General features: G+C 46.1%; 1 protein-coding gene and 1 pseudogene across 1 annotated transcript; both read left to right on the forward strand.

Annotated features, from left to right (window-relative positions):
- Positions 1-1,797: 1,797 nt before the first annotated feature.
- Positions 1,798-14,812, forward strand: LOC116855650 (eppin). Its single transcript, XM_032838547.1, has 6 exons — positions 1,798-1,948; positions 3,417-3,548; positions 7,135-7,302; positions 11,694-11,825; positions 13,484-13,651; positions 14,621-14,812. Exons 1-6 carry the CDS (start codon positions 1,858-1,860, stop codon positions 14,725-14,727), a joined length of 798 nt encoding a protein of 265 aa, XP_032694438.1. The 5' UTR covers positions 1,798-1,857; the 3' UTR covers positions 14,728-14,812.
- Positions 14,813-16,168: 1,356 nt separating this feature from the next.
- LOC116855698 lies at positions 16,169-16,912 on the forward strand (annotated as a pseudogene).
- Positions 16,913-17,424: the final 512 nt, after the last annotated feature.

Here is a 17,424-nt window from a genome sequence, read left to right on the forward strand (position 1 = left end):
CACCTGACTCCTGACTGGTGGGATGGGAATTTGTAATGTAAATGCCTGATATTCAGCTTTTTCACTGTAATGTAAATGCCTGACATTGACATTAAACTTTTGAGTGCTGAGGCATCCATTTCAAACATCCATGTCATATAGATACACCCCCTGCTATATAACACAGACACTAACAACACAATTAGGATAAGGAAACAGCTGCTCTCACCAATGAAGTTCTCCTTTTAGAAAGGCCTCGAGCAACCCAGATAACTAATCACTGGAGTGACCCTGCTTCTCCCTTCCCGCACCCTAATTCCCACTTTTAAATTCACCAATAGAAAGTGAACTCATGAAACCTTAGACATTCTACACTTGGACCCAAATAAAGGGAGAGCCCCAAAGTATGCACTTTCTCCCCCTCTCTCTGTCCACAGCCTTTTGTATGTGGCTCTCTGCCTTTCCATGCTCCCTCCAGGGCTTGTGAGCAAATCTTTTCTTAAGTTTCATAATGGTTTGGCAGAGGTGAGCCCTGTGATCATAATAAGAACCACAAAGGCCAGTGCAACCACAACACTGGCCCAGTGGTGGTAGGGGGGTGTCTCTGAGGGGAATGTCTGTGGGCATCACTTTGAGTAAATATGTCCCAAGGGCATCTCAGGCCTTCTTAGAAGAGACTATCACTGTCAATAGGCTGAGACACACACCACAGATTCCCATAGGGAGCTCTGCTGGTAATCCTAAATTTTGTGACCATACAGTCACTCACTGATGATTAGGCTGGCTTTGTCTGGCTTTTGCCCATTATATAGGACAAATGGAGAACAAAGCTTGGCCCAAAAGTGCAAACTATAGTTAAGGAAAGAAATGGGGACCCTACAGATGACATTTGCACTTTGAAGGGCATCTCTCCTTCTGCCAAGGGTGATGGACTCACTGGCACTGCAGATTCCCTATAGAAAAGCTGCCAAGTACTCCAGCACTCTCTCCAGAGCCCTTTCACCAGTCCCATCAGAAGCCAGCAACCTACTGCCTATGGACCTGTACTGGGGTGTAGTCTCTCAGGCAGGTCTCTCCATCTTACAGTGCTTCATGTTTACAGAGTTTACATGAGATGGCAAACATTCCCTATAGGCTCTGCTGACATTCTCCACCACTCTCAAACAATAGGACTTTGACAAACACTCTGAAAACTCTGCAGATGGGTTGTTCCTCCCCCACACCCCACTCTATGGCAACACATTTACTCTTCGGCCTTAGTTGAAGAATAGGAACTACCCAAAGAGAAAGGGGAGAAGGATAAGAAGGAAGGGTGGGAAAGGGAGAAAGAGACACAGAGATCATGAGAAGCCCACAGAAAAAGTGAGTAAGTCAGACACCGACACAAAGAAACACAGAAAAACAGAGATACCAGGAGATCCCTAGAGACACATTGTCAGAGACAAACAAAAGGGGCATGCCACTCAGCATGCAGATAAAATAGAAAGTGAATGGAGAACAAGCACATTCCACAACTCTCAGTCATCAAGAAGAAGACCCCTGATGGTGACATTGACACCTAAGGTCACCTAGAAATTGAGACAAGCTTTGCCTGCTCCCCCTGGTTGACCAGAAGGCCCAGCCCACCCCACCCCCAGCCCAGGCTGCTGAGGCTCAGGAGCCAGGCCATCAAAGACCCTTCCCCAGGGCTGTGTGCTGTAGATACCAGCTGGTCACAGTGATGATCTCAGGAACTTGGTGTTCCCAGAAGGAAAGGAGGTGGCTGGCTTGACTCCAGTTCTCACATCCAAGATACTGACTACTGAAGAATAGGCTGGACAAAGGCAGATAGACATTTTCATATTCTGGGATCACCAGAGGGGCCAGCGCTTCTTCAGAATGGAGTCCTCTAGACTTTTCAGCATCCTGGTCTTTTCTACTCTTCTAGTGAATGTCCAGGGACCTGGGCTCACTGACTGGATCTTTCCCAGTAAGTACTGGGGTCTCAGCCCTCACCCTGGAGAGAGGGAAGTTTGCTGGGAGGAAGAAAGAAAGTATAAGACTTGAGTTGCTTCCCACCATTTTAGCCCTGGACCCAGGCTGGGACATATTTGGAATATTTCTTCCAATTTCCCTCTTTTTGGAAGATCACTTCAGTTAATGCAAGATTGCAGACCTGAGGCAAACCTCATTTTCAGCCCCTTTGAAGTGAAGGTCAGTTGGGGGGGGTTGAGGGAAGAGTCACAGGATCCAGTGTTTATGGGAGGGGCTATAGGAATCTGAGAAGCCTAGGGGACCTCCCCCTCATCTCACAACAGAAACAGCCCCCTTTCTCAAGATATCATCTCTATCAACTCCTGATTCTTTCAAATGTAGTCCTATAAAGTATTTCTGCATCCCCAGGGGTGCCTTGCCTTTGGGGTAGAAGACAGCATCCAGAAGTTTCTTTGAACTGAAGACGGTAATACTCCATGACTTCATAGAAATAATGATAATTGCTACGACTTACTGAACATTTAGAAAGTAATGAGTTTGAGAGATCTGGATTCAGACATGGTGGGTCCGAATTCTAGTTCCATCACTCAGCAGCCATAACCTTGGGCAAGTTACTTAAACTCCATGTGCTTCTGTCTCCTCCTCTGCAAAATGGGGATGTCAATAGAACTCAATGAGATAGCATTTAACGTGTAGAAAAGTGCTTGGCTTATGGGAACAGTTGACAAATAGTAATAAATAGCTATGCATCAGTTCCTATGATTAGAGCTTTACACAGTTTGTCTCATTTCTTCCTCAATGACTGTAAGGCTAAAATGATTTTAAAAGTGAAAAAAACCAAGGTTCAGAAAGGTGAGTGGTAAGCCAAGAGGTAGAATTTAAATACCTGAGTCTCTGATGACAAGGTGAGGGATATTAATTATGTGCAATAGTGCCCACTCTCCCTGCCCCTGCCAGGAACTCCCAAACACTGACTTCTCAACCAGGCCAAAAATGACCAGATTAACCTGGTCCAGTGGCTTTCAGTGGGGTGATTTCCCCCTCCAGGGTACATTTTCTGTCTGGAGACATATTTGGTTCTTTAACTGGGGACTGCTATTGGCATCCAGTGGAAAGAGGGCCAGGCTGCTGCTCAACATCCTACAGTGCCCAGGGCAGCCCTCCTCTCCCGTAAGTAATGATGAGGCCCTAGTGGCAAGGTTGAGAAATCCTGCCTTAGAGGGAGTAAGGGTAGAGTGTGGAACAAGGGATGGGGTGAGAAGGTAGAGAGTAAATGGTGTTCAGAAGGGAAAGTAGTGTGGACAGTGTTGGGAAATACATGAGAACACCCTGAAGAAAAGGTCTCCTTTGGATGAGCAAAGAGAAAGCAAGCTTCCCCAACTCCCCAGAATTACCTCAGGTTGGGAGAAGAGTGGGCACTGTGCCCTCCAACATTCATGGTTGTAAAACTGTCCTTTTCCTAGGGAGATGCCCCAGAATCCGAGAGAAATGTGAATTCAGAGAAAGGGATATCTGTAAGAAGGACAGACAATGTCTGGACAACAAGAAGTGTTGCATCTTCAGCTGTGGAAGAAAATGTTTAGACCTCAACCAAGGTAGTATTCAGAGCTTCAGAATTACCAGCCCCTCTGCCCATGCGCTCACCTTCTGGCTATGTGGCAGCATTGCCCCTTCTTTATTAAGGACCAGTCCCTGAGCAAGACTGCTGGGTTGGGGAGACCTGCAATTTAGAGCTGTCACTGCCCCTGATATATGTGTGTGACATTAGATAGTATCTTCATCCTGTCTGGGCTTTGGTTTCCCCAAACAGAAGATGACTATAGGATGGTAGCCGACAATCTTGTGGTTGCTTTTAACTCTTGTGATTTTCTTTTTGTTTCTTTGGATTCATGATTTTCTGAGTCCCCTCATGGCTATTGTTGGCACATTGTTGCTGGAAGTGATAACTAAGCTACTGGTATTTACCAGCTTTTTGCAGCAGAGGGGCCACTTCTCTGCTTATTGAAGTCCAACTCAGCACCAGGAAACCTCCCTTGACTACTCCAGACCAGAAGGCTTTTCCTTTGCTCCTTCAAATCTTAACTCCATGGTCATATCCTTGGGTTCCAAATAGACAATCATAGACTATTTGGAGTAAAGACTCTCTTTGCTCTTCAATTAACAAATATGCATCTAGTGTCTCTGAGACTCATAATAAGATTAGACCAGCATGGTCAGGGAAGTGAGGAAGACTTCCCTGAGAAAGCAAATCTGGAGTCCTGTTCAGAAGGATGGGTAGTAAATTTAGGCATAGAGTCAGTGGGAGGGCTTTTGCAGGTACAGGAAAAACATGCACAAAAGCTCAATGGTGGGTCCTGGAGGCCAGGGAGCAAGAGTACATATAAGCATGGTACCAGGGAAAAGATCTTAGGTAGGTAGGGTCTGGTGGGCTAGCAACTCACTTTGATCTCAAGAGGGGTGGAAACCAACTGAGGTGGACAGCAACGTAATTGGGTTTTTAAATGCACACACAGAGGAGGAACAGAGTATCTTCAAGGAATTCAGGAAGAGATGATATGGTAGCTTGGACCAGAGAGGTAGGTGAGGGGATGGAGAGGAGTGGGGTGTGTTTGAAAGATGTCGAGGAAGTAAAGCAAGCAGGACTTGACAATGGAGCAGCATGGCTAGGAGGTTGGTAAGTTGTTCTTTTGCTAAGGTGAGGGATTCTGAATCCATGCTTCCTGAGCTCAAGTCTTAGCTCTGGTTTTTTAACAGCCTGGACAAATTAACAATTCTCCCCCACTGTTCCTCAGTTTCTCCAGATAATGAAAGGACCAGTGTTAAAGGTTATCTGGAGGATCAGGTAGGTTGATGTGCATGAAGTACTTAGAGCAATGCCTGGCAAAATATAGACAGATGACACATATTAGTTTAAATTAATTGTTATTCTTTTTTTCCATTATTTTCTTTATTTATTAACATATAATGTATTATTTGCCCCAGGGATACAGGTCAGTGAATCATCGGGCTTCCACATTTCACAGCACTCACCGTAGCACATACCCTCCTCAATGTCCATAACCCAGCCACCCTATCTATCCCTACCCCCTACCCCTCAACAACCCTTAGCTTGTTTTGTGAGATTAAGAGTCTTTTATGGTCTTTCTCCCTTCCAATCCCATCTTGTTTCATTTTTTTCCCTCCCTACCCCCTACAACCCCCTGCCCAACCTTTCAAATTCCTCGTATCAGAGAGATCAAATGATATTAATTATTATTCTTGACTGGGAGATCCTAAAAAGCTCCACCCCTTTTCTTTGTCTCTTAAAGCATCTTGCACACAGTAGGTGCTCAATGAATGGCTTATTTAGTTCAGGTCAGGATGCATTTGGTTTTACCCTCAACATTCTGCAAGATCCTCTACTGAATCAGACCACCTACTAGGAATGGGGCTCCAAGATGAAATCAGACACAATCTATGCCCCCTTGGAAGCTCACAACCTCATGGGGAGACCAAGGATGTAAACCAGTAACAATCATGTACATGAGATCAGAAACATGGTGGAACAATGCAGGATTGGTCCAGGAACCTGTGGGGGTGTGGGGTGCATATGGAGGCAGTGATATCACAGAGGAACTGATGTCTGAGGTTTTGAAGAGAGAGTGGGAGTGCCGCTAACGAACAGCAGCAGGGTGGGCAGAAGGAATATACAGTGAAAGGTGTAGGTGTGTGGGATAGCAAAGGGTGTTGAATATTGCAGGAGCATGTACCTCAAGTGGTACTGTGGAGCGGGTGGAGCAGATCCACAAGCAGGAGTCAGACTACAAAGAGCCTGTGAGTCATGGGAAGACTTGCCATGAAGTCAAGGTCTTAGCTGTGGAATGACGTGATCAGCTTTGTTTCAGGTTCATTAGGTCCTTCCCCCTGGTGGTCTGCACAAGGATTGATTGGAGGGGCTAGGGACAGGGGCAGGAGATCAGTTCCTGGCTATCCCAACAGCCCAGGTATGAGACATGGAAGATGAAAGAGAGTGGCAGAGAAGTGAGCCAGGAGTTTTCCCTCGAGGAACTCTTGAGTTTAGTTCAGATCTGCATTCATTTGCTAAGGTTGCTGTAACAAAGGACCACAAGCTAGATGGCTGAAACAGCAGAAATGTATTGTCTCAGGGTCTGCAGGATACAAGTCCAAGGTCAAGCATTGGCAAGGCAGGGTCTTTCGCAGGTTATCAGGAGAGCATCTGTTCCATGCCTCTCCCCTAACTCGTGGTGGTGTGCTGGCAATCTTTGGCAGTCCCAGGCTTATAGACCTCTGCCTTCAGCTGAACATGGTGGTGTGTGTGTGTGTGTGTGTGTGTGTGTGTGTGTGTGTACGTGCGCGCGCGCAAAGTTCCCCTTTCTATAAAAAGACTGATCATGTTGGGTTAAGAATGCATCCTCCTCCAGAATGACTTATCTTAACTAATTACATCTGCCACAACTCTGTTTCCAAGTAGGGTCACATTCTGAAGTACTGAATGTTAAGACTTCAACATATGAATGGGCATGGAGTGGGTGGGGCAGAACACAATCCAACCCATCACAGGACTGAAGCTAACTGCAGGATGAAAGGTGCTTGACCATCTTAAAAACAGCCCCTGCTTTACTCATGATCCCATAATCTCTCTTCCTGGCATGATTTGCAGGGCAGAGTATGTGCTTATATTTTGTCCTTTTCAAGACACTTCCATATCTTTTATCCATTCAGCATGTATTTACTGAACAGCTACTCTTTGCCAGGCACTGTGCTAGAAGCTGCACATTCAGGTCCATGAGGGCAGTCTTACTTGTACTTTGCAGGGTGGGAGTTGCATTCTCATTTTCCAGAAGAGCAAGTCAAGGCCAAGACAGGTCACAGGGGAGGTCGACGTGCACACACTGAATTGGGAGTAGAGCCTTGAAATAAGTCTCCTCACTCTCAGGGAAGACAATGGGGATGGTGACCATGAGGAATGGGGCGGGGGGGATGTTCTCTGGGACTGCAGAACCCCCAACAGCTCCACTCTGGGGTCTCCCTACAATGTGTACCATACACCAGTGGAGCTGGGCTCCTGAGGTGTAATAAGGGGAAAGAAGCCTGCTCTGTTCCATGTCTGGTGGTTTGCAGGGGTAACAATATACATGGGGCTGGGCACTCATATTGCTCAAGTCTGGTGTCTCCCTACAGATATATGCTCTATGCCCAAAGAACCTGGCCCCTGTATGGCATTTTTCCACCGTTGGTGGTACGATAAGGAGAAGAATACCTGCTCCAAGTTCATCTATGGCGGCTGCCAAGGGAACAACAACAACTTTCAGTCCGAAGCCATGTGCCAGAACATGTGCCCCAGCAACCGTGAGTCGAGTACCTGGGGCATCCTGTCCTCACTCGGGCCCTTCCGACAGGCCTGTGTGCAGCTGCTTTGTTCAGGCATGGGCCATAGCCTTGACAAGGCAGGTGCTGACAGAGCCAACTCCACTTAGAGATGAGCATGCACCTGGCAGAGGGATGGACAGTGGTATTCTGGGAACTGAGGTTGGGAAGGACGTGGCCATGATCAAAGTTGGCAAGTATGAGGGGTGGAGGGAGGATGCAGACACGGTGAAATCCCAGAGACCAGCTCCAGAGAGGTCACAGGACATCCAGCCTAGGACTGGATCGTCAGCACTCTATCTCGACCACAGCTCTGTTCTCCTATAAGGACGAAAGCTATAGCTCCCCAGAGAAGACCCACTTTGTTTTCACCTCCTGTGCTAAGATGCATGAATGTCACTTCAGGACTCACTCTGAAGATAAGCTGCATCCAAGATGCTTAGCAGGTCTTGTCCTACATTCTCAACAGGCTCCAAATCATCAGTGCATAAGGATGCACCTGAACAACCACCAGGAGTTGGCTCGTGATCCAAGGCTCTGTCCGTGCTCCTGACCGATGCTCCATATTGGCTTCCACTCTTCAATTCCACATTCCAAGGGCTCAGCTCTTCTCCAGGCAGAGTTCTGGGATCTGTATTCCCCTTTCTCTACCTCAGCGTCTTTTCACACATGGTTCCATTTTTTTTAACTCCGTCCCTATGCTTCTTTCCTATATGTCCAATGTCTAGAAGCCCCTGTCTATACCTGCATATCTCCCAGTTTTCCCCAATAAAGTACGCTGTTTAGTCCTATGCCTCTGTGGCTGAACAATTCATATCAGTTGGTACATTACACTTTGCAGAGAGTAAAGGTTCATTGAAGCTTTTGTGACACCAACAAAGGGAGTGAAAACTGTCAGAACCTTGAGAGTTCGGAGCTCCAGGAACATTGTGATCCTCCTCTGTTTCTCCAAAAAATTGCAGGACCCTTTTAAGACAAGGGTCTATGGGCATTTCCTTATTTTGGAGACCCCAGAAACCAATCCTAGGACAAGGACATGGGTAGAGGACTTTACTTGGGAGATCTCTCAACACACATAAGGTAGGGTGAGGTAGGTGATACAGACAAGAGAGGAGTCAATTATGAGCTGGTTACCATGGGGGCAAATTGCAGCTTACTGCCCCTGGGGACCTTCTAAGGAGTCCTGTAAAATATGTGTCCAGATGTCTGCATTCATCTCCAGTGATGAGGCAGTGGAGGCATTTACGCCTTAATTCCCATCCCTTCCTGGATGCCTGGGCCTATGAAAGTTCTTCCTCCTCCAGATTGTTCCCCACACAAGCTGACAAGCTGTCAGGGAGCCAGAGCAGTCCTATAGCACAGAAGTAGAGACTCTGACACTTGAGATGGGACGCTATCACGGTACACTGGCCACAATAAGGAGTCAAAAACTAACACAAGCTACACTGCAGACGGACCTCCAAAGCATCAAGTGATGCAGAAAAAGCCAGACACAAGATGTCCTATACTGTGTGATTCCATTTATAGAACATCCAGAATAGGAAGATCCACAGAAATAGAATGTAGGTTACTGGTTGCCAGGGCAGGAGGATTAGGCTGGGGAAAATAGTGACTGCTAGTAGGTAGAGGTTATCTTTTTTTCTTTTTTCTTCCTTCCTTCCTTTCTTTCTTTCTTTCTTTCTTTCTTTCTTTCTTTCTTTCTTTCTTTCTTTCTTTCCCTCCCTCCCTCCCTCCCTCCCTCCCTCCCTCCCTCCCTCTTTCTTTCTTTCTTTCTTTCTTTCTTTCTTTCTTTCTTTCTTTCTTTCTTTCTTTCTTTCTTTCTTTCTTCTTTCGTTTTGTTTCTTTAAGTAATCTCTACACCAGAGGTGGAGCTAGAGCTTCTGAGATCAGGAGTCATGTGGTCTTCTAACTGAGAGAGTCAGGTGCCCTTAAGGTTTTCTTCTGGAGTGATAAAAATACTGTGGAACTAATAGAGGTGGTGGTCACACAACATTGTGTAGGCACTTAAAAACCTCTGATCTGTCCACTTAAAAATGGTTCACCTTATCTGATGTTAATTCCACTTCATTTTTTAAAACAATTAGAAAAAAAATGTGCACTAGATCTCTCTCCTACAGCTGCAAGCGAAATTAGAGGCAAGACAAGAACATGTCTTATTAACACTTCACACCCTAAGTTGGAAAGTTCAGGGAAGAATCTTCATGCCCCATGGCTGCTGCTTCTGAGGTCATAACTAATATTTAGTATTTCCTCCTGCATCACCCATTCCAAATTGCACCCAACGATAGAGGCTTCCCATTAGCTCTGGCATCCTCTCCTGCTTTCAAAGCACCATGATCTTGACACACACTCTCTGAAGATTTGGTTCAACCTGGGATCAACCTGGCTCCTCCAGACCACATGCTACTCAGGGTAATATCTTTACTTTTTGATGATGGTTAAGGAAAAGGAGTGGTTCAAAGAGATGAAAAAGGAGAAGAACAGAAGGGAAATGAAAGGTAGGGAGAAAGAGACCCAGATAGAGACTCACAAGAAAAGAGAAAAAGGCTGGCACAGGGTGAAAGGAGGAGGCACAGAGAGAAGGAAAATAAACAGTGTGAGAAAAACAAGCGGACAGACAAATAGATATGTCAGGAGAAGTATAAGATTGGAAAGAAGAGAACTGGGATATTCTTGACTCTAAACTCCCCCTGGATGATGGAAGATGCTGAAATTGAACACCCCCTTCTCTGAGGGAGTCTAGAAGTCCCAGACAAGCTTTGCCCCCTCTCCCTGGCTGACCAGAGAGTCAGAGAACCTCAGCGAGCTGAGAAATAGAAGCTGCCTGTGAAGGACCCTTTCCCCCAGTGTCGGGGCTGTGGGTGTCAGCTACTCCCACTGATGGCCTCAGGGACTTGGCATTCCCCAGCAGAGGGAGTGTGGCTGTCTTGTCTTCAGTGATATGTGGCTCCAGGGCCAGGGCAGCCAAAGCTCAGAAGCAGGAGCTACTGGGAGCAGTTCCTAATTTTGGCGCCACCAGCCAGGCCAGTAGCTCTTAAAATGGGGCTCTTGGGACTTCTGCCAGTCCTGGCACTCTTCATCCTCTTGGGGGGAGTCCAGGAACCTGAGCTCATTGAGGGGTTCTTTGGCAGTAAGTACTGGGGACTAGGGCCTCCCAGTGGAGATATGGAACTTGCTGGGAGGGAGGAACAAAAAGTTCTAAGGATGAGGAACACCTCCCCCACTCAGCCTGAGGTTTTAGATGGGAGAAAGGGAGATATTCACAGTCTTTTTCTCTCAGAGCCCTACCATCTTCTAAGATGCCTTCTGTGAGTGCAAGAGCCTGGGTCTCTAGCAACAGACAGCCCACTATCATTATGAGAGGGATACCTTCTGGAGGTGCCTGGACCTGGAGCTTATGAGATGGACTAAAGGTGTTACTGGGACCTTCTGGGTCTTTCCTGAAAGAAAGCTCCTTCACCCTAGCTCCACCCTTAGCAGCTTTGAATCTTCCAGTTGCAGCCCCCAAAAGTCTCCCCACACTCACACCACCAGAGGGTCCTTGCCTGTGGATTATAAAATGGTCCCTTGAAGTCCCTTGGAATGCTGAGATATGCAGACACCCTTAAGCAGCAGCTAAAAATACACTGAGCACTCAACAGTGAAGCCATACATTGTAGGTTTCAAATCCCGGCTCCTCTCCTTAGTAGTAGCTGTGTGACCTTGGAGAAGTTCACATAACCACCCTGTGCTCCAGATTCCTCTGTTTATAAAATGTGGATATTATGAGACTGACGTGCTGCCTACTGCGCTAAGGAGGCACCTTAAAATGTGGATATTGATAGGACTCACCAATAGAAATGCCACAAGGATCCCGGAGAAGAGAACAAGAGCACAGGAAGCACCTCTTAATATTAATTATCATTATTGTGTCCCAGGCCGCCTGACAATGGCTTCCAAGATTTGTCACCTAATCCTTGAAACAATTCTATAGTGAAGGAATCAAGGTCCAAAGATGGTGCCTGCCATTCCAAGGGTGGCACAGAAATTCAAAAGCCCAGCCATCTGACTCCACAAATGGAAATCTCAGTCACCTGGAAAAGTGCTAGCACCCTCGCCCCCACCCAGGAAACATCCAATACAGGAAGGCCAAGTGACCAGAGTAGTCCTAGCGGACAGCATCTTTTTCCCTGAAACCTCATGAGTGGTGGGGGTGGGAGTAGGACTTGTTTAGGAACTAGATGGGCAGTCATTACAGGGTTGGGAGTGGGGCCAGTGTTTTGAAAATCTGGAGTCATCTGAAGGTTACTAAGTCTTCCTTAACTCTGCAGTAGTGCCCTGGGTCTGACCATGGAGGGTTCTGGCCTTCCTTTTTCCTTTTTCCCCTCCCACAGAGAGGTGTCCCCAAATCAGGGTACCATGCAATTACAGAGAAATCGACCAGTGCGGGAAGAAGAAACCATGCCCCAAGAAGATGACGTGTTGCAGTTTTAACTGTGCAAAGAAATGTTTAGATCTCAAGGAAGGTAACACACAAAGCCCCTGAACTATCCAGTGTCCTCCCTGCTGACCCCTACTCTCTGCCCATCAGCACTGGCAGTGTCAGACCTCTCCCCTGGTTCCCTGATGGCTGGTCTATGACCAAGAATCTGGGCGCATCTTCTACTTGACCCAAATCCTAGAAGCATTGAACAGAGTGGGGTTTATTTCATTTCTGTCCCTACTCAGGTATATGATGTGTGTAAGAGTTTTTGCTTTATGGACTTTAGTTTTCCCATTTGTAAGAAAGAAGCAGGCATTAGACCACAAGTTTTCTGGCCTATTCTGTGATCCTCTGAGGTGCCAAGTTCCCACTGAGGTCCCATCAAATGCCAGCATGGTGTCAGGTGATATGATAGCTATAAGAAACAGGTATACGATTTATAGTTCCTTCCAGAGAAGCCCCGCAGGCTTCTCTGTCATATATATCCAGGATGCCTTCCCTAACCATTTTTTACCTCTTCCACACTTTCCTTTGTGCTCGTATGCTTAAACTCTAAAGAGGACGATCAAAGACCATTCATTCATTCATTCATTCAACAAATATTTACTGGTGTCCCTTATATACATGATGGGCTCCGCTTGCTTATTATAGGACAGAGGGGCAAGAAAGGTTTTCTCAGGAAAAAGATCTATGATTTAAGATCTGAAAGATGGGCAGTAAGTAGACAAAAATTGGAGGGAAGAGCTTTCCAGGCACAACTAATAGCGTGTGCAAAGGCCCTGTGTGAGGGGACAGCATGCTCAGGCCTAGTAATTCCAGAGACCAGAGAGTGAGCATGCCTGTGTAAGAGAGAGAAATATCAGGATGGTGAGGCCATGTTAGATAGGCAAGGATCTGACAAGGCAGGGTCTTGCTGGCCGGATTAAGGGGTCTGGTCTTGATCCTAAGAGCAACATAATATCTAAGTTCAAATCAAATCCCTTGCCACCTATGTGACCTGAGGAAGTTACTTAGCCTCTCTGAACTTCTGAACTATCATCTGCAAAATGAGGACAATAAAAGGACCTAGCTCCTCAGGCTATATGTCAATATATATGTCAAGTGCTAAGAACTTTCATAAATGGTATCATTGTTGTGCTTCAGACTATGAGGTCCTAAACAACTCTATTTGTACCTCATAGTACTATGCACAAAACGGTTGCCCATTAAGTATCTCTTGAAGTTCAGGATATGTTTGATTTTGTACTGTGAAAATTCCTGAAGCATCCTCTCAGTGCCAGATTATCTGCTAGGAACAGGTGTACCAAGATGACATAATGTGCAAACCTCACTTTCTGATGGAGGTGTAAAACAAATATGAACAAATAATTATGTGGAAGTGATCAATGTGTGGGCAAGATTGAAAAGCAAAAAAAAAAAAAAAAAAAAGCAAACAGTGAAGAATGGAGCCAGGAGAGACATCATAGAAGAGTTTGATGTGTGGAGTGTTTTGAGGGATAAAGTAGGAGTACACCTAGTAAGCAAGAGAGGGGTGGACATTATGCATGTGCAAAAGCATAGAGAAGTATAACAGCATAATATCTTTTTAGCAAGTTCATGCTGCCCTAAAAATATTATGCTCTTTCATTCTTCCAAGTCTTTGCAGAATATTCTCTAGCAAGGCAGGCACCCAAGCAATACTGCTCTGCCATCTCCTTGCAGACATATGCAGTTTGCCAGTGAGTATTGGCCTCTGCCTGGCGAGCATTCCACGCTGGTGGTACAATAAGGAAATCAAAACCTGCACCAGTTTCAACTATGGTGGTTGCACTGGGAACAATAACAACTTCCAATCTGAAGCAGCCTGCAGGGCCGTCTGTTCAGAAGCGTGTAAGTCTCAGGGGTCCCATCTCCCATGCTCACCTGCACAGGTGGGAGGTCTGGGTGTTGGTTGACCCATTCCAGGAAGCTGGCAGGCCTGGGGTTGGTAGAACCAGTCATCTCTGAGGGGCAAATAGGGGATGCTTTGGGAAAGAGAAAGTGTGAAGAGGAGCAGTAGTCAAAGGGAAGTTGGCAAGTATGAGATGGACAGTGGGTGCAGAACGAGGAAACAGAAGGGGTTGAGTGTCCAAGACTATGTCAGAAGAAGGCCCAGTGAACCAGTCCAGTGCTGGGCACCATGCACTCATCATTCAATCTCTTCATTTTTCTTTTTAAGGTGCTTAAAGCCAGGACAACCACATGCTTTATTGAGCAAACTGAGAAAGTTTTGAGAGTGAAAGGAGATACCACTAATTATTACACTGGGACAACAGGTTTAAACTGGGACTTGACTGAAAAGCCCAGAGCACACCAGCACACTATGAGCCCCCCAAATCATTCCACTTCTGGTTTCTCTTCTGTGAAAAGATATAAAAATGACCCCATCTCCTTTGTTCCATTAATTATAAGATTTGGTTCTTGTATGAGTAGGGCCCAAGCATCTCATCCTTTTCTATTCTGCTGTCTTGCAGAGTCACCATCTCCCTCAGTATAAAGAGAACTGGAACAACCTCCAGAATTTGGCTCATAATTCAGGGCTCTCTCCATGTGTGCCTGACTGATGCTTCATCACAGCTACCAAGACATTGACTGTTGCAAAAACCAAACCCCAGGATTTGCTTACTCCCTTTCCTCCAGCTCAGCTTCTCTTCAAACACAATGCCCTTCACCCTTTAACACTTTCTCAGTGTTTGATCCTATCTCTTCACTCTTATGGTACCTGTGTATGCTTCAGAAGCCTCCAGTTTCCCTAATAAAGTGTTCTGTAGGTCTGATGTTTCTGAGAATGAATAATTCACATCTATTCCCTCTGTGCAGTGTTTGCAGAACAAGCAATCACTGGGTCTTCCAGTGACACCAAAAGAAAGAGAAGAGTATGGAAATCCTACAAATTGGGAATTCTGATGATGCTCTGGCCTGTGTAAAATTGTCACGGAATGCTTAGAATGGAACCAAGCTTGCTCGGGTGAGGGAAAATGAGACTTGAGCTCCATTAACTTCATGGGAGATACATCTCTGAAAAGGCTGTGGGTTTGTTTCCTGGACTTTCAATAAAGGATACACTTCCAGTGTCCAGCACAGACAGTACAAAATAGAAGATAACTGTGGAAGAGACATGAAAGGAGGAGATGGGTCAGCAAAGAGATGCAGAGGAAGGGAGAAGAGAGAGAGTTGGAGGAGAAAAAGATACTGAATGATGGCACAGTTTTAAAGCAGGGACCTACAATTATTTCACTCCCTTCAGCCTAGTGGTAGAAGCCTTGGAGTCCACAGGCCCTCCCTTTGAATCTTGGCAAACTGTGGGACTGCTTTGACTGGTAGAGTAAAAACAGATGATGCTGTGTGACTTCCAAGGTTAAGCCAGAAAAAGTGCACTCCACCCTCTTATGATGCTTGTTTTGGGGGGTGTATGAGGCAGTTGCCATGTAAGAGGGCCAGTTGCCCTGAGACAACCATGCTGGGGAGGCCCAAGCATGTGCTCTGGTTGACAGCCCAGACAAGACACACCTGAGAGCCAAGGTCTGTTCCCAGTCACATGAATGAGCTTCCAACCCCATGGAGCTTCAGATGACTATGGCTCCAGCAGACATCTGACTGCAACCTGGTGAAGACCCCAGGAGAGAACCACTGAGCTCATTCCCTCCCAAACTGCTCACCCATAAAACGGTGAGAAATAGAAAATGTTCTGGGAAATTTTATTCACAGCGATAGGTAGGTAATTGGAAGAGATGGGAAGGAAGTGAAAGGAAGAGGAGAGGCAAGGAGGGGAGGGATGGAGGAGAGGAAAGGCATAGAGAAGTCAAGGGGAAGGTAAGAAGGAGTCTCCAAAGGACTAGGCAAGATAAGAAGGTGCCAGGCTTAAAGAGGCAGCCCCACAGCAGGAGGCTTGGCCACCACAACACACCAAAACCTGGATGTATCTTTCAAATGAGTTCATTGTCTGGTATAACTTGAATCAGGAGGCTCTAAAGAGAGTCTGGGATCCACTTACTATTGAATAATTCCTTTCCTCTCCACCTCTCTGTTTATCTCTCTTTTATTTTTTTTTAAAGATTTTGTTTATTTATTTGACAGACAGAGATCACAAGTAGGCAGAGAGGCAGGCGGAGGGAGAGGGAGAAGCGGGCTCCCCGCTGAGCAGAGAGCCCGATACTGGGTTTGATCCCAGGACCCTGAGATCATGACCTGAGCTGAAGGCAGAGGCTTTAACCCACTGAGCCACCCAGGCACCCCTGTTTATCTCTTTTTTAAAAAGGCTGGTTAAACTGATGAGTATTTCTGAAAATGCTGTTAGCAAATACTACTTTAGAATTACTTGGGGGTGGGGAAGTGCTATCTAAAATAGAGGTCCTCAAGGAACTGCAGATGCCGCTGCCCCAGAGCAGGCTGTGTCACCCATCTACAGTCAACCTCACCATGTTTTTCAACATGGCTATGGATGGTGAGCCCTTGGTCTCCTTCCAGCTGTTTGCAGACAGAGTTCCAAAGACAGCAGATAACTTTAGTGCTCTGAGCACTGGGGTGAAAGGATTTGGTTATAAAGATTCCTGATCTCATAGGATTATTCCAGGATTTATGTGCCAGTGTGGTGACATCGGTTGCTATAATGGCACTGGTGACCAGTCCATCTATGGGGAGAAATTTGCTGATGAAAATTTCGTCTTGGTGCCTGGGTGGCTTCGTCTTGTGCCTGGGTGGCTCAGTGGGTTAAGCCTCTGCCTTCAGCTCAGGTCATGATCTCAGGGTTCTGGGATCGAGGCCCACATCAGGCTCTCTGCTCAGTGGGGAGCCTGCTTCCCCCTCTCTCTCTGCCTGCCTCTCTGCCTACCTGTGACCTCTCTCTCTCTCTCTCTCAAATAAATAAATAAAATCTTTTTAAAAATTTTTCATCTTGAAGCACATGGGTCCTGGCATCTTGTCCATGGCAAATGCTGGACCCAACGCAAACTGTTCCCAGTTTTTCAACTGCACTGCCAAGACCGAGAGGCTGGATGAAAGCATGTGGTCTTTAGCAAGGTAAAAGAGGGCATGAATATTATGGGACCCATGGAGCACTTTGGGTTCAGGAATGGGAAGACCAGCAAGAAGGTCACCATGGCTGACTGTTAACAAATCTAATACATTTGACTTGTGTTTTATCTTAACTACCAGACCATTCCTTCTGTAGCTCAGGAGAGCACCCCCTCACCCCCAACTGCTTGAAATGTCCAATAATTGTTGTGCTCTTGCAGTTCTATGCATTCCATGTTTTCTTTACTTCCTTCCAAGTCTAGTGGGATTTCAGAGTTAATATGATTATGAAATAAGAACAAAACAACAACAAAATAAAAATTAAAGATGGGTCCTCCAGATCCCATATATGCATTTTTTAACAAGTACAGCCAACTGCTTTTAAAGTTCCAAAACCTGTGAATTGCATGATATTTAAGGGCCAATCCATCAGTGGGGAAAAAAATAATAAAGGCTTACGAAGTCTATTGATGTCTGCTCCTTGTATAGGAGGAGATCAGGAGAAAGTATTAGAATCATTAAATGTGGGGAAGATCAGGGAAAGGTTGTGCAGAAGACCCCGAAGTCCTGCTAGTCTGGCAGTTTTGCAGAGTGACCATCAAGCCAAGCGG

Source organism: Lontra canadensis, unplaced genomic scaffold (assembly GCF_010015895.1).
Source record: "Lontra canadensis isolate GAN:19392208 unplaced genomic scaffold, GSC_riverotter_1.0 scaffold105, whole genome shotgun sequence".
NCBI lineage: Eukaryota > Metazoa > Chordata > Mammalia > Carnivora > Mustelidae > Lontra > Lontra canadensis.

Bases quoted from the DNA above. Each gene is read 5' to 3' on its own strand.
- LOC116855650 (XM_032838547.1), top strand. From the start codon at position 1,858: ATGGAGTCCTCTAGACTTTTCAGCATCCTGGTCTTTTCTACTCTTCTA. The intron at 1,949-3,416 runs GTAAGTACTGGG...TCCTTTTCCTAG, and splicing joins CACTGACTGGATCTTTCCCA to GGAGATGCCCCAGAATCCGA. The intron at 13,652-14,620 runs GTAAGTCTCAGG...CCCTCTGTGCAG, and splicing joins GGCCGTCTGTTCAGAAGCGT to TGTTTGCAGAACAAGCAATC.